Raw genomic sequence first — 18,096 nt, forward strand, 5'->3', positions numbered from 1 at the left:
AATTTAGAATGATATATAGCTAGTGATGAGTCCAATTTAGTTGAAAGATGATGAATCAGAATTTCCTCCCAATCTAAAATCCATACTTGTAAAATTTAACAATGATATGACTCCTTAAATGTTACTTGATGTTACAACATTTTATTCTACATGCAAGAGTGTCCTGGGATTGTAGGAATGGATGGATATTCCGGAGCAACTTCTGACTGGCCGTCTGCAATCTTGGTTTGGTGAAAAAAACATTTCACATACAAGGGCTTGCCAATAGGTGGCAGTCTGATGCACTAGTGTCCACATGTGCAACTGTGCAATCACATGCATATGAAAGAAATGGCTTTTGGAATAGCTGTCCACTGTAGTCAAATCTTTATTTATTTATTTTTTATTATTTATTTATTTATTTATTTAACTCTTTAGTTAAAACAAATAAATTAGTAAAATAAAATTTTAAAATTAACACATCTACCAGTACAGTATTAGTACATTACAAAAAAGAAACAATAATGTAATTTAATAGAAACTAAATATTTTCCAAATGATATTTAAGATATTTCAATAATATTATTTTATTCAGTATAAACAGGGTCTTTATACAAGAAACTATTTAAATTTTAGGATGGGGGTCCCTCGCACAAGGATTACCTAGTCCTTGGCATCTAATATCCACAAGAGGGCAGTATTAATTAACGACACCAAGGAGGTCTATAATAGACAAACATGCAGACTTTATTCCACGGTGAGCTACTCACTTTAAAAAAACAGAGCACTTTAAGTTATTTTTATGCACATAAATATCATACAATTTAATGACACCAAAATAAATCAGACTGTGCCTTAAGTACAGCAGGACTCATCCTGCACTGCATGCCTCTGAACTTCTTGCTGTTGGAGAATGTGTGTGTGTGTGTGTGTGTGTGTGTGTGTGTGTGTGTGTGTGTGTGTGTGTGTGTGTGCACATGTTTTTCTATCCCAGTGGGGACTTCAACCTGAATGCACACTGACCAATAAGAGTAGATGTTCAGAAGAGGTTGAATAATGATAATGACATTAAAATGATTAACAGAAATGTTATGTGAGTGCATGTCTTGAGCTCAGAGCCAGTAATCAGAGGGTTTGAGCCCCAAGGAACCAAATCACTGCTGTTCCCTAATTAACTCCCGGTTGCTAATGCTTTTCATTAGATTTTTTCATTAGATCTGTTCATAGCTCAGATGCAGTGCATGGGCAGGTCTGCCATGGGAATTTTTGTCCCATGGAGCATTTCGGGTAGCGCTGCTACTAGTTCACCCCAAGGATTTACTTTGTTTGTGAGATTATGGTCTGGTGCACCACATTAGCTTTGTGTTTACAAGTGAACACATTATGTTGTGCTGTGCAAACCTTTAACAATTAGAAGCTACAGCAAGAAGCAACAAAGAGGACAGTAAAGAGCCATATTTTCATATGGTATGTGTATGACTCAATATATGGCCTTTGATTTCGATATTTTTACTCTCTCATGTTTTTAAACAGCAGTTAAATTGCCTCTCAGATTCACAGTTCTGGTCATAGATCTGTGAGTTTAATCTGGCCCCCCTATCTGAGACAATGAGTCATAGCACAGATGAAGACATGGCGACCTTGAAAACTAAGCAATTTAAGCAATGTCCAGTGATGCCTATGTTGTCATGAACACGCTGCACAAAGGCTTTCCTTGTGTCAATAGACTATGTTCCTTCCACAGACTGTTAAAACCCAATTTACGTGGCCAAATGAAAATACTCGTTCGTTGCATCTAAAAGATTACATTACAGACCCTTGACTGAACAGAACAGGGAGCATAAATGCAACAAGCGGCATAAAATTCTAGTGTAATTCTCTGAAATGACCAGCAGAAGGCATCCAGTACTTGTACATCTTCGAACATTAAATATTACAATAGCGTTTAATTGAACAGCGGAAAGGTAACCGCGTTTTCACACAAACTTATTTTTGTGAAATGTTTATCTTTTTTCTTAAACAAATGACACTTGGTTTGATATTCTGTTATCTAACTTAATAACATTCCTATTTAAGTGTGACGCAAGTCCTCAAATACGTGTTTGTAACCACAAGAGTGCAAAAGACTCGATTTCAAGAATTCAAACTCGATGTGTGAAAAGTTTCCTCAGCAGAGAATGCAGCCAATCGCTGCGCGGCAAGTGACGTCACGGAGATGAAAGGGAATTCTGCATCAAACACTCGCAGACTGAAGAAGAGAGAGATCAGATCACACACTCGCTGTTGCTGACCGCTTTCACTGCACGTCTGCCTCGGGATCATGCAGATAGTCTGTGCTTTTTTGCAGGTATTCGGATTATGGAGGGGTGTGAGTGAGTGAACAGGCTCGATTAAAGCGCTTCTTGTCCAGGACGTGTGTGAAGCTTTGATGTACATGCCGATGGGAGATCAGATTGCAGGCATCATCAGACAGCAGTGTTTGATCTGAACTTTAACTCCAGTGCTGGACTCGGGACGGGTTCACGAGCTCAGAGCTCAGACCGCATCCTGAACAGCTTTCCGTAGGACACCGGGATCTCACGAGCGACTCGTTATCGGTAAGAAAGCTTTTTTTGTGTGCACACATTTGCCGAGCTGCTTTGACCGCATATGAATCCATAAATCAATATCTTCAGAAAACTAACTAGCCTACAGAACACACACACATAGTGCCTATCTATATAAGGGGCATATTTTTAATTCATTCAGTATAGCATACAATCTTGTTCTATGCCAGGACAAAAAGTAACAGAAAAAAAGTTATCCATATTTTATATAGTAGCCTACGTTATAATGTTTTGAAGACATGTAACACAACGCAATGTATTATAACATTATAAATCCATAGATCTTAATATATGGATTTACCTATGGAATTGCCTAATAGGCTAGCCTATATTATAAGCCTATCCAGCATATAAATTAAATCATTATTGGCCAATATTAGTGTTTTTAAGAGTTTTTAGTGTTACTTTTTTGTGATTCAACCATTAAAAATAAACAGTTATTAATCAGCATGTAACTAAACAGTAAACACACACACACACACACACACACACACACACACACACACACACACACACACACACACATTGTGTTTTCATGTTTTATGGGGACTTTCCATAGACACTGATTTTTATACTGTACAAACTCTATATTCTATTCCCTACCTCTAAACCCACCCATCACAGAAAACTTTCTGCATTTTTACAATGTAAAAAAAACAAAAAAACATCTCTTAGTATGATTTATAAGTATCTGTATGTTGTTCATTATTTGAATTGAATGATACACAAGCTAATATAATGATAGTGGGACTTTTATTCTTGTCTGATTTTAACACAGTATTCTAGACTGGATATTTATATTAAAAAAGCATAAAAATAGGGTATGGATTTATAATAATCATTGTTTGCTTAGCGTTCACACAGTTTTGAGAGATAATGGCAAATAGTGTCCTCCATTAATCATTCATCAAAGGATTTCTGCTTTCACAGTGTATGTGGGAAAGACCTTTCAGAATGCCTCGGGCACCGATCCTCCCCGCGCTCACTCTTCACAGGACACTCGTCCTTCCACTGTGTGTTATGGTACGTTTGGTTCATATTAACGCCTTTTGCTTACTCTTAAACTTTAAGAAGTAACAAATTAATACTTGACTTGCTTGTTTTTTACCCTGAGATGTGCTCTCAGTAAAAAAAAGTTGCTGCCTAAACTTTTTAAGTACAATCAACTTGGATGTTTAAGTCATTTCAACTTAAATTACATTACACTGATTTTAAAAGAGTTAAACATATGTTGTCATAACTTATTGATCATATAATTTTTTACAGTATACTGTTCAAAAGTTTGGGGTCGGTAAGATTTTTTCGTTTTTTGAAAGTCTCTTTTGCTCACCAAGGCTGCATTTATTTGATCAAAAATACAGTAAAAACAATAATATTGTGAAATATTATTACAATTTAAAAGAACTGTTTTTATATTGATATATATATATATTTAAATTGTAATTTCCTGTAATGGAAAAGCTGAATTTTCATCATCATTACTCCAGTCTTCAGTGTCACATGATCCTTTTCACAGACTGATGACGTTTCCACAGTTATCAACATTGCAAATCTAGTGAAGTTTTTAATATTTTCATTTTCATAACACTGTGTGATATATCACCTTGGCAGTAAATGTCAAAAAGCTAATTAACGTTGCTTTGAGGGTGTTTCAAAATCAACCACTGAGGGGAGGGACGACAAATTTGACATTATTCATTCTAACTGATGTAATTATTCTCCCTAATTTTTTCCTCTCTTTTGGAAAGTCGTGGAAACACCATCATGGATTTTATCTTTTGATATTGGAGAAAATGGGAATGCAAAAATTAAATCCGCTTTAGAAGTTTACCCAACCAAACCGCTTCTGAAATGTGAAAATGGTCCATATGCTGATTTGTGCTCAAAAAAACATTTCTTATTATTATTAATGTTGAAAACAGTTGTGCTGCGTGGAAACCGTGAAACATTTTTTCAGGATTTTTTGATGAATAAAAAGTTCAAAAGAACAGCATTTATTTGGAATAGAAATATTTTGTAACATTATGTCTTTACTATCACGTTTGATCAATTTAATGCATCATTGCTGAACAAAAAGTATTAATTTCTTTAAAAGAATTCAAATTAAAAATCACTAACCCCAAACTTTTGAACGTCAGTGTATTTGTTTGTTCTTGAGAACACAAGTGTAATCATCATTATTGTAATATTTATCTCCACATTTTGGTGCACTCCACTTTGGACAACGTCAAATGACATTATGGAATATTAACCATGCTGGTTTCATGTCCCTCACAGCTTGCAGTTATGGCAGAGGAGAGAAGAGATTGCAGGGAACAGGAATACAAGGATAAGTTTGGGAGCTGTATTCCCTGTCGGCAGTGCGATGCTGGACAAGAGCTGTCTAAGGTTTGCCAGTTCTGCAATAGATTATTCATTTTTTCTTTCAGCCTAATTGGAAACATTGGCGCACATATACTAGTATTTTTAATTTCCTAAAAAGATTACATCTTAAATCAAGAAATAATACCCGAAGCACTCTGTTCCTTTGAATTGGTTCCCATCGAGCTCTATTCTGGAATTCTTTCCTTTCAGTTGACCTACCACAGTCAGATTAATGTGCACATATATTTAGCTTCTACTTCAAGCTGTTTAAAAAAAAAAAGAAAAAAAAAAGACCCATTACATCCATGCATGCGATCAAATCTGTGATGGAGAGACGCGTTCCCATCAGTTTCACAGAGTTCATGAAAGACTTCTAGACCAAACAGGCCAAAAGCAAAGAGTTCATCAATAGAGAGAGGATGCCAATGTTTTGAATAGCTTGTCCTGACCAATTATTTATTGCTTCCTCCTTTTTATGAAGAGAATGGGTGAACCGCTGTTCTCCTTTGTAGAGCGCTGGCCACGCTTTAATCAGTTACACCCACACTTCTTATCCTCTCCTGCTCACAATCTTCTGTTTTCTGTTTTTTTTTTTTTTTAAGCCTTTTGATGTCATTGCCACCTCTGAGAATTTCAAGGCCTTGTAAACATGGTGTGAAGAAATTAAGTGGTTTTGTACAATCCACCTAATCTAAACAGTGGTCTGGGATATTTCTGAAGTGTGGAAATCATTACACAGTTTATGCTCTGGGAAATGCATGTACATTAGGCTGTTGGATGCATATAAATGTAGTGCAGAAGCTTTTTTTAACCGCATGACTTTCATGTTGGTACACATGAACACACACTTATTAGTTATACGCCTCAGTGCATCAGATGTTTTTGGCCAATTAATGCTTTGGGGCCTGAGGGGAGGTAGTGAATGATTGCCTGCTTTTTCCATTCAAACACTCGTGGTTTACCCTATTCTTTAGAGCAAGGACAATATCTTGTGGAAAAAAAACAGTGTTTAAGTTACTTTAGCTTAGTTTCAATGATAAAATGTTTTCTTTTATCCCAGTTTAATATGCAGATACTATAGTATTAGTAGGTTTATCTCCCAAAAAGCATAAACACTTTATCTCTGTGGCGCTATCAAAACATTGCTTTGTTTGTTTGAGCATCCTGACCTGCCCGACAACAGCAACAATGGCTCGACCAATGGCGTAGCTTTCCGTTTGGTGTGACCAATGGTAGATGGGAGGTGTGTTTGGGAAATATGTTTTTTTTTTAAGTATTTTTTTTCTATAGAAATTACACTTAAACTTAGAATAGCTGTAATAACATTACCAACAACTTAACATTTTTGTTGTTTTAATGTTAAACACTTCAGAAGCTCTTCCAGACGGTTTGTTTTTGTAAGAGTAGAACAGTTCACATGACGCCCTTTTACTGTTTTTCAAAGCATGACTAGTCAAACAGCAGGTAAAATCCCCACCTACACACTGTCTTTCACCTGAAAAGGCCGATAACAGCTTTGTTGATAGGCATTTTGTAATTGTTAAAGGGATAGTTCACCCAAATATGAAAGTTCTGTCATCAGTCGCTCACCCTCAGGTCGTTCAAAACCTGATGATCCCATACGACTGGATCATCGTCCGCCAAAATCAAGCTATGTATATTCCATGCCCCATGCCAATAAATGCCGGTTGAAATAATCCACTCAGCAAGTTGTCATAACTGAACTCTAATTATTTCTTTCTTTTGGTTTTTGGGTAATATATCACTGAGACATGTTCTTGACAGGTTTTGTAAGATTCACCCTTAAAGCTTACCTTTTGGGTTAAGTGAGAAGTTCAAGCTTTGCTTTGATAGGAAGTATTAATGAGCAGTTCAGGGTAATTTAGTTGAATGGAGTGTTTTTAGGTTTTTTGAATAAGATAACTTCAAAACACTTGTGTGTCTGAACACGCATTCATCCAGCTTTCTCCTCTATCACATCCATCCTGCTGTTTTGCTTGGCATTCTCACTCAAATCTGATCTGGAGATTGTGGAAAAATGGTACTTGCAGGTACTGGTTTGGTGAGTTCTTTTAGGCAAAATGTTCCTGGATGATTCTGGACTGTGAAAACAGGCTTTTGTAAAGAATAGAGTTGGCTGCCTTGCTGCATTATTGACTCCTCATTTTATAGTAATAATCTGATATATCTGTCATTGAGGTTCCCCAACATGTTAAAAGCATGACTGCTCAATGATCACTGTATCATTGTAACATGTCTGTCAAGGCCTTAAAGTGTGTATTGACATTTTTTGACCATTTGACTTCGATAACAAGGGAGAACAGGAAATGAAGGAGGAAACAGGATTTGGAAATGTTGTGAGCCAGATTCGAATTCCAATTGCCCTTTTGAGCACCACAGTACACAGTGATAACTGCTAAACCAAAGATCTGACACATATTACAATGATTTCCGAAGATTCATGTGATACTGAAGACTGGAGTAATGGCAGATTTGACATGATGGGAATACACTGCATTTTAAAATATATTAAAACAGTAAACAGTTATTTTATGTTGTAAAAATATTTCACTACATTACTTTTTTTATTTTGGTGATCATAAGAGACTTCTATTAATTATTCCAAACTTTTGACCAGTAGTGTAGACAAATTCTGAATCTTCATAGGCTTTTATCTGGTGTCCAGCTAAGATTAGGAAATGTTGCGAGCAAGATTCCAACTCCCATATAAACACCACAGCCTAGGGTAATAACAACTAAGCAATGGCTCTGACATGTAGACACTTTCTGAGCCATATCCGGGAGCCTGAATCCTCATCTGGCATCCAGCTAGGATTAGGAAATGTTGCTAGCAAGATTCGAACTCCTTTTGCCCATATGAGGACCACAGCCCATAGTAATAGCTACTGACACGCAGACACATTCTGAGTCATATATGGGAATCTAAATCCTGTAACCATCTTGCATCCAGCTCGGATTAGGAAATGTTGCTAGCAAGATTTGAACTCCTGTTGCTCATATGAGCACCACAGCCCATATTAATAGCTACTAAGCCACAGCTCTGACACATTCTGCGCCATATCTTTGAGCCTGAATCCTTATTTGTATTCATTTGGTGTCCAGCTAAGATTCAGATGTTGCTAGTAAGATTCAAACTCCTGTTGCCAATATGATCACCACAGTTCTTAGTGATGACTACTAAGCCAGGGCTCTGACATGCAGACACAGTCTGAGCCATATCTGGGAGTCTGAATCCTCATTTACATCCATCTGGCATCCAGCTAGAATTAGGAAATGTTGCTAGCAAGATTCAAACTCATGTTGCCCATATGAGGACCACAGCTCAAAGTGATATCTAATAAGCCACAGCTCTGAGCCATATTCGGGAGCCTCATTGGCTATTATATGATGTTCATCTTTCTGTCTGAGCTTCTAAATGCTGGAGGATTCCAGCAGCAAACTCCAACAGAAAAACCACAGGGGGTTCCAGAGCTCCTTAGATTTCTCGTTCCCCCTTTGCTCTGCTGTTGATTATCTCTCCAGGAATGGCATCATGCCTTCAAACGGAGTGACCATACCTCTTTTATTCACCGCCCCCCCCCCCCCCCCAATCCTTCATGCCCTGCTGGAGAGAAAGGTCTTATAAGGGCTGCGGGCAGGCAACAACAGCTGTCATTCTGTTCAGGCACCCTATATGCAGACTTTGGAGGGCCTGTGTTGAGAGAGCCAAATCAGTCTTCTCTAACATTGGCTGAAACCGGGGCCAGGCTTTGTGGAGAGCTCTTGTCATTGGCTCTCTCACGCAGGCCAGTAATCCATGTGTGCCGGAGCTGGGAAACTGGATCGCGGTGTAGAAAGAAGGCCCCTGTTTGAAGCCGATCTCCACGTTAATGATATATGAGCCTCTTCTCTAATCCAGCTCAGTCTGGTGGAATAACAGCGACCTGACTAGGGAAGGGGCTGCTGGGAAAAAAACAATAGTGCAGGGTGATATCAAACCACAAAGGTCCTCTCACTTTTCTATGCATTACGCTCCTCTGCTGGAATGCGACTGGTAGGAACGTGATTGTCAGAGGTGGTGTGTTTGTTGTGAAGTAGTTGTGCTGATTTAAAAAGTCTTAAAAGATTAGTTCACCCCAAAATGGAAATTATCCCATTATTTACTCATCCTCAAGCCATCCTAGGGGTATATGACTTTCTTTCAGCCAAACACAATTCTGAAGCAAACCAAAGCGATGCGTTTTTGCAAGAAAAATATCCATATTGATAACTTTATAACCTATAATCATTGACTTCTGCTAACTTTTTTCTTGGATGGATGAGATTTTTTTTTAGCTTTAAAATCTAGGGTAGCCTACCATTCACTCCCATTATAAAGCTTGGAAGAGCCAGGATATTTTTTAATATAACTCTGATTGTGTTTGGCTGAAAGAAGAAAGTCATACAGCTAGTATGGGTTGAGGCTGAGTCAATTATGGGATCATTTTCATTTTTGGGTGAACTAACCCTTTAAAGGTATACTTATTAATTTTTTTTGTTAATTGAACGTTTTACACATGAAGAAGTAAATAGCACTTTTGAGAAATATGTTGAACACATACATGAAATGAATATTCCAGTCATTTCAGTCAGCATCTACACCACAGCAATAGTTCATCCCAAAGTAAATGTTCTGTTATATTTATTCTTTGGAAACACAAAAGAGATGTTTTGAAAAATTGTGAAATATAAGATCATAAAAAGTAGTGGTCAAGACGACTTGTGTGCACTACATACATTCCAAGTCTTCTAATGCCATAGAATTGCTATGTATGAGAAACAAACTCTAATTTAAGGCATTCTCCAAAAATCTTGAATTTATTCATTCCAGATATGTTGCTTTGGTTCTTGCACTTCTCATAATGAATCGCAATGCTTCAAGTTTGAATATGCAAAATGGCGAGTTGATGATGACAAAATTTTAGTTTTTGGGTCATCTATTGTTCATGTAGCTGACACGTATCAAAAAAAGACATAAGATTTGTAGTCAGAACTACTTAACGCGCAAAGGAAAACTGTATGTTTTAAATTAGTGTCATATTGCTGGTTGGTTCCATTGATAAATGGCTTGATTGATGATTTCTGTTGGGTTGGATCGCTGCATAAAGACATAATTTGAATTCCATGCAGCTCTGCTTCAATTATGGTTTGAGAAATCAGGCTCAGTAAAAGCTGAATATATCCTTGCAAGATTCCCAAGAATTATACCAATGTGGAATGGATTAAAAACAAACAAGCGTATTCCAGATTGATTACTGTCAGTGGAGTTTTGAAAAGACTCTGGCATTGTTTATTGAAGTGGGTGGACCTGGAGGGGGGAAAGACTCTTCTGAGTAATGCTAATTAAGCGGCGCTTAAGATTTCAGTTTAGATCCTGGAGCCTGGAAAAAAAGTTTGCTTACATTTCACTTCTTAATGTCAAACTCAATGTGGCAAAACGTCAAAGTCCAATATGTTGTACAGAAACATGCCGAACAAATGTTGTTCGTCACCGTTCAAGGAAAGACCGTTCCCAACCCATTAGAACATCTTCCCAACTAAATTTTCTCTCTTTTGTGTGTAAAATTCTGGTGTTTAGTTACTAGTTGCTAAGCTAAAGGCAACTTTATTTTGTTCCTTTGTTATATTGCTCATTCATTCGGCTAAAATGGCAAGCTTGCTCATTTTGTTAATGTAGACACTTTCTCTATGCTCTTTTTGTTATGTTTTCTTAGGCCGGCATGAGCACAATAAAATCGACCTTATATTATTACACAAACTGCACAGTTTTAGATCTTTTATTGAAATAAAATAGGCCTGTATTTAGGGAACAATGCAAAGGGTGTTGTCTCGTATAATTCAAGAGCGCTGAGAATTCTCCACGACCACACAACTTGACATTGAGACCTCTCCTCAAGTTTCCTTCCCGATTTGGATTTGCGTAAAACAGATCGCTTTTCCGGGTGAATCTCATCAAACCTGTCAAGAACATGTCTGGGTTATATTTCACTCCAAAATCAAAAGAAAATAATATGCAATTATAATGTGCTTAAAGAACATAAATCATGACCCCAAACTTTTTGAATGGTAGTATATATATATATGAATGAAAAATGAAATGAAATAAATGTCTGTACTAGACAGAAATTTAATTCAGATTTTAAAATTTTAAACATAAAATGATCTAAATTTATTTATAATATAAAATGTATTTATAATACATAAAAAATATTTCAAAAAATAAAAAATTGAAAAACACAATTTTTAATATTACATTTGAATAAATTGCATTTGTGCATTCCTGATTCTGTGGTTAAAAAACACTTTATTGTGCATGTGTTTGCATTATTAAAAATCTTTGTGCTTTGTAAATCTTTTATTTTAAAGGGCTTTCTTTTTCTGCGTTCCACATACCAAAACCTCTCAATATCAATATTTCTCAGACACACTTTAGCCGAAGACAGGCCTGACAAAACCTCTGCAATAAACTCCCAATAAACCAACAATGGGCGTCCCCGTGGGCCTTTTTGATTCAAATGCGGAGCCCTTCGGGGGCCCGGAGCAGAAGGCTGTCCATTGATCCCGTGAGAGTCAGGGAGATTATTGCCTGTGTAAGATAGACTCTCTCAAAAGAAGCTTGGCCTTTGTTCAGCTGGGGGATCTCACACACACACACACACACACACACACATACACTGTGATCATTATTTCATCTCGGCTTCTTGTTAGTGCACATTGGCGCTTTTCTTTAGCGCGGCTCTCCCTCGCCCTTCCCTTCCTCGGCAGTGAGATATCTTCCGTTAATCCTCACAGGAATGTGGCTTTGGCTATGGGGAGGATGCCCAGTGTGTGCCCTGCAGAGCCAGTCGCTTCAAAGAGGACCGCAGCCTGCAGAAATGCAAGCCCTGTCTGGACTGTTCTCTACTCAACCGCTTCCAGAAGGGGAACTGCTCCACCACGAACAACGCCGTCTGCGGAGACTGCCTGCCCGGGTGAGTCAGTCATAGGAGCGCAATTATATAGAATAAATAATGATGGGCGTTTTCCAACACCAGGTCGGTCTATAATACACTCTTAAAAATAAAGGTTCCAACAGAGGGGGTTTTCGCAGTGATGCCATAGAAGAATCATTTTTGGTTCCCCAAGTAAATACATTTCCTTAGCGCGAAGAACATTTGAAAAATCGAAAGAACTTTTTTTTACTATAAAAAGGACCTTAAACGGTTAGTTCACCCACAAATAAAAATTCTGTCATTAATATCATCAAAACCGTTAGACTTTCGAACATACAAGAATGAACCTCATTGGTTCTTTCACATCAAGCGAACATGCTTGAGCTTCTGGTTACCATATCTGACGTGTGAGTTGATCAATGTTTATGTGAATAAAAGCCTAAATTCAGTCTGTTCATCATATAAAGCGATCGAGTCAGTTCAGAAAATTTGGACTAAGCCGCTCAATTCATATGGATTAGATTTAGGATCTCTTTATAAACTTGAAGCGTCAAAGTGGTAGTTGCGTAGCTGTCAACGGAGGGACAGAAAGGTTCTTCATGAAACCATAAATGCAACAGTCATGTTCCGGAATTAAAAACTTTTCTCCGTAGGGTAATTCCTTTTTTTAACGATAACTTATAAACATTTAAAGACAGACTTACTGTGATGTCCGATGTTGTTCATCAATGGTACAGTATAAGCTTTTGTTGAATCCATCTGTTTGCATTTGTTCCATTTATAAAAAAAAAAAATTGTGTATAACAGCAGAATCCATTGTTAAAAACTACATTACCCATGATGCTGTAGGGAAAACCCCACCAATCAGAGAGTCGGTGGGAGCAAATTGTGCCAAAAGATTTCTGCAAGGCTCTTCCATGAAGCACCGCAAATGACGTCTCCCTACGCTCTCATAATACTTAAAGATTTTGTATACATACAGTTTATGCATATTTTTCAATAAACTTTAAATATATCGTTCCTAAAGATATAATCATCTTTGAATGAATAGTTTTATATTTCTCCATAATTTTTAATCCATTATGTCATTTGCAGTGCTTTATGGGATTGTAGTTATTTTCCTTAAAGCCTTTAAGTACAGTCTTGTACCTTTGTTTTGTTTTTTTTTGTCAGATTTAAAAAAAAAAAATTTGCTTTAAATAAAAGTTTGTAATGTTGCGATTGCGATTGCGATTGTATCTGGTTGGTTTGGTTCACGGCTTATAATGCTTTAGCAAAGATTTTTTCTAAAATCCCTATGGGAAAAATAAATGGAACAAATACTTCCGGAACCAACACTGCTGAAAAAGTGGGCGGTCACTAACAAACTCTATGAGGAACCTTTATTTTTGAGAGCACACAGTCATTCTGAAACCCAAACTGTATTTACATGCAGTAATGCATGTAAAGAGTAAAGAGTGAAGAGCTCGACTGACATGAGTTACACACACTTTAGCCCTCCAGCCCCAAGTGAAGCTCAGTTTAAAGTCCAGGTCAGGGAAATCAACTCAAGGCCTTTGGTTGTGCCCAGACATGCCCTAGAAGCTGAAACATGCAGGTTTATGAAGACCTGCGTTTCGCTATCGCTGCAAGAGTTACTAGTTTCCCCACACAGCAGCATCCTGCTCTCACCAGATACGTTTTTAATAACTTTTGATTACCCATAATTAAGTGCTTTGGCACAGTAAGACATGCTGAAGGCAACTCTTCATATTACCTTCATCCATCATTCTTAAGGCTGTTACTGTAATGGTGGAATATTTCTGACATTGATAGATTTCCTCTAAAGTTGATTAATTAATTAGGGCTGTCAAGTAATTATTGCCCCCTAATCCAATTTTCTAATAAAGGATTTTCCAGTGACATTCAATTAAAAAACAGCAAGACATAAGCATGCATGTGTACATAATCCAACAACTAAAAATATCTCAGACAAGAGTGTGTAAGCTAAACAACCTGTAAGCCTAGATTGGATTGCTTTAAATTGTATTTGACTTCTAAAGCCACATTTTGTCTATCCACTTGTTTAATAATCTGCAACGATAATGAATGTGATGTCTTTGAATTAAATGCAGTTGGTGGATTTTCTCAGCAAATATTGATATAGATTCCGGATCAGTAAGATTTTTGTTTTATGTTTTTGAAAGAAGTCTCTTTATGCTCAAAAGGGCTGCATTTATTTAATCAAAAACACAGTAAAATTAATATTTTAAAATATTAGTACAGTTTAAAATAACTGTTTGTAAACAGTAATACATTAAATGTATTCCTGTGATCAAAGCTGAATTTTCAGCATTTTTACTCCAGTGTTCGGTGTCACATGATGCTTCAGAAATCATTCTAATATGATGATTTGACGCTCAAGAAACACTGTTTATTATTATCATCAATGTTGAAAACAGATGTGCTGCTTCATATTTTTGTGGAAATCATGATACTGTTTTTTTTTTAAAGATTCTTTGATGAATTGAAAGTTCAAAAGAACCACATTTATTTGAAATTGAATTCTTTTTGTAACATTATAAATGTCTTTACTGGCATTATTTTTTTTAATCAACATAATGCATCTTTGCTAAATAAAAGTGAATTAACAAAATGACCCGGAACGAGTTGATTTACAACTCCAAAATTATTAATGCAATATAATAGTATAATAAAAAGAATAAATAAAATGCATTATTTTTGATTTTATTTAAATTAATATGCATTTTATTCTTACAGATTTTACAGAAAGACGAAGTTAAGTGGATTTCAGGATATGGAGTGCATCCCATGTGGAGACCCGCCGCCACCGTATGAACCGCACTGTAAGCACATTTATTAATTAATCATAAATACAAACTTTTTTGAAGGTATTTCAGTCCTTGAGGAAAATGCCCAGTGCATTCATTTACTCAGGAAAAAAACATCAGCATCAGATCACAGTTTGATTTAAATGTCAATGATAATGTCTTCAAAAGGTTTCTTCATCCAAAAGTGAAAATTATGTCATCAATTATTCTCAGTATTTTTTTTTTTCACATCAAATTAAACTAAATGAAAATGAGATTAAGTTTAAGTTGACAAGTTTTAAGTTTAATTTTAGAATTAAGTTGACATAAGTTTACAAATGTTATATTTTGATTTCAGTTATTATTAATCTGTTACTATATTTTAACAGTTATTTTATTTCAAGTAACATTTTTTATGGTTATAGTTTTAGTTAACTATTATAATCCTGCACTCATGTCATTCTAAACCCATGGAACATAAAATAATATATCTTACAGAATGTCCTAGCTGCTCTTTTCCATACCATTAAAGTGACAATTGAGCCTCATAAAAGGACAAGAAAGCACCACAAATGTTCCACATGACTTGTGCTCTATATTCCATATCCCATAACATACTCTGAAAACATGCAAATGAGAGCTAATGTGAAGGGCAAGATTATCAGTGAATCAAATTCACTCAGAATGAAATCAAAAACAATCAAAAACATAATCCGGGTGAGTACACGATGACAGATTTATTTAGGGTAATCCTTTAAAAGGGTCCATCATACAAACAGTTGCATTAATAATAATCTGTGAGATGACGATCCACTCAGTCTCGGTGATTCATACAGCAGTATTTTACAATCAAATAAATGCCTTTTTTACAAGTCAGAACACAGGCATAGGTAATAAACACAAGTCTCTGTGTAACTGTTGGAAACTGCATGGCTCTCTTCCGCAAATACACACATGGGTATGTTAAACACGCAGCGTTTCACAAAGCAGTGTATTGTTCTCCTGCAGTCTGTGGCTCTAATTGGGCTCGTTTTACCCACCGGTGAGGGCCATTGTACGGAAGCTTGTGTCTTTGGCTTGTGTCCCTTGTTACACAGGGAGAGAACTTATACCTTATAAAATGAAGTGTGACTTCCAGAGGTTTGAGATGTTTGCAGCTGCTGCATGTGGAGGTTTGTAGGGCAGAGTTTGAGCCAGGACTAACACTCCTCCGCCAGATACTGTCCTATAGGCATACAGGTCTGCTCCACCCTGAAGAATCTCCTCTCTGGATAAACTCCGGTTTATTGTGTAATCATAATGCACTGTGATTTTTGGTTCATTTTAATAGTCTTCAGAGTAGGGGACTATTTTTGTTTTGATGTCCATTTAATTTTATTATTAACATTATTAGTAATTTTTTCAGGACTGTTTTTCCATAATAGAAAAGTATGAAAGAAATTACTTGTGGTTTTGTCTCCATACAAAAAAAAAAAAAAAAAAAATTGTACATTTTTTTAAAATATAAATAAAAAAAAAAAAAAAAAAAAAAAAAAATTTTTTTATTATTATACTAAAAATTGAGAATTGTTTTTAATAACCGTCATAACTTATAAAATAAAAAATAATAGAATACAGATTATAAATAAAATAAAGAGCTTTGGCTTTATACAGAAAATAATGACTTCTCATTTATTAAGAATTTCTTTTAAAAACTGCATTAAATTATAAAATAAAGTAAAATACACATTTTAAAAATAAACAAAGAGCTTTGGCTTCATAGAGAAAATAAAATGATTTTTTGGTTATTGAGAACTGTTTTAATAACTATCATAACTATTATAAAATAAAATATAAAATAAAATGTTCTTTAAAAAAAGGAATTTAAAATTAAACAGTGAGCATTGGCATTCTAAAAAAAAAATTCTTGGTTTTTGAAAATTATTTTTAAGAATTTATTTTAAAAACATTCATAAATTATAACATAAAACAAAATATACAATTTTAAAATAAAAAAAGAGCTTTGGCTTCATAGAGAAAATAAAAATATGTTTTGGTTATTGAGACTTGTTTAATTAACTATCAAAAATAAAAATATAAATCTCTGGGGTAAAAATATCAAAAAAAGTGTTTTTAAATGCTCCTTTTGGACTTTGGAAGAAGGTGTTTAGTTATTATCCTTTGTTTAAGATCAGCAGTTTCTTTGCACTTCTGTAAGCTCGACTTCAGGACCAGAACTGAATCTGATGCAGGAACTCAAAGCTGCTCTGACCCATCGTGCGTGCAAACGTCTGAAAAGACTCCAGAGCGTTCCTGTCCTCTGGCATTATCTGACAGAGGGTGGTGAAAACTCAAAGGCCTGATGGTTTTAATAGCCCCCACGTCGGCCCGGGGCAAACACGCAGCTGCACGAGGAAGTCTGTCTTTAGAGAAGACCATAAATCCAGAAACACTCTGGTCTCCTTGGCCCATCCTGAGAGCGAAAGGAAGAAAACAGCATTTTATGGGTTTCTCTATAGCTGCTTTAATGTGTTTCATCTGCTGCTGTCTTTTCTTGTCATGGGATAGCTCTAAATATTTGGCAAAGCCCCTCACAGCTGTCCCATCTAAGCATCTGAACTGATGTGAAGCCAATTTACCAAGGGGTCACATGAGAGCCGGACGGCTGCTGGGCCGGTAATGGGTGAGAGTAATATAAGCTGGCATTTTTGCTTTTGCGAAACACCTCTGATTTAACTCTTACTAGGATTCAATCACAAAGCTACTGAATTTAGAGCCTCTGAAGCAGCCCGGCTTGAAAAGCATTGAACATACTGAAGAAAGCTTGAACCGGAAGAGTGTGAAAGAAAACGAGTGGTTTGGTATTTTGACCTGAAGGGGATTACTTCACATTGGCTCAGACCATAGATCATAATTAGCGATGGCTTTCATCTTGGAGTCTCGTGTCTTGTTGAGGGTCACTGATGGACTCATTTGATTAGTGTGATGAAGCACTACATAAAAGACAATCCTGTGATTAAAAGCAGATAATACCTTCATATAACAGTACGAGAATAGGTGAAAAACTAGTGAGCTGCATTCAAGTATTTGTAAAAAAAATCATAGTAAAAGTAGTAGTAGTAATAATAACAATAATAAAAATATACACAAGTATTCAATATAATATAATATACTTAATAAAATATTAAATATACACAAGTATATTATACAGTATGTAATACTATATAATACAAATTATTTTCAAATGGTAAAAATTAAATATTAATTGCAAATTATTATTATTATCATTAATAATAAGTATTCAATAATATATATATTTTTTAAAATATACACAAGTATATTATACAGTATATAATACTATATATATATATATATATATATATATAT

At 35.8% G+C, this 18,096-nt stretch overlaps 1 protein-coding gene across 1 annotated transcript in view; it reads left to right on the plus strand.

The window, feature by feature from the left end:
- The first annotated feature begins 2,079 nt into the window (after positions 1-2,079).
- Positions 2,080-18,096, plus strand: part of tnfrsf19 (tumor necrosis factor receptor superfamily, member 19) — a 37,551-nt gene continuing 21,534 nt past the window's right edge. Inside the window, exons 1-5 of the mRNA XM_084127526.1 lie at positions 2,080-2,576; positions 3,516-3,608; positions 4,863-4,973; positions 11,781-11,959; positions 14,681-14,766. Of these exons, the coding sequence (XP_083983652.1) occupies positions 3,519-3,608; positions 4,863-4,973; positions 11,781-11,959; positions 14,681-14,766 (466 nt within the window). The 5' untranslated portion in view covers positions 2,080-2,576; positions 3,516-3,518. The remainder of the gene's footprint in view (positions 2,577-3,515; positions 3,609-4,862; positions 4,974-11,780; positions 11,960-14,680; positions 14,767-18,096) is intronic.

This window comes from Abramis brama, assembly GCF_963993115.1.
Source record: "Abramis brama genome assembly, chromosome: 10".
NCBI lineage: Eukaryota > Metazoa > Chordata > Actinopteri > Cypriniformes > Leuciscidae > Abramis > Abramis brama.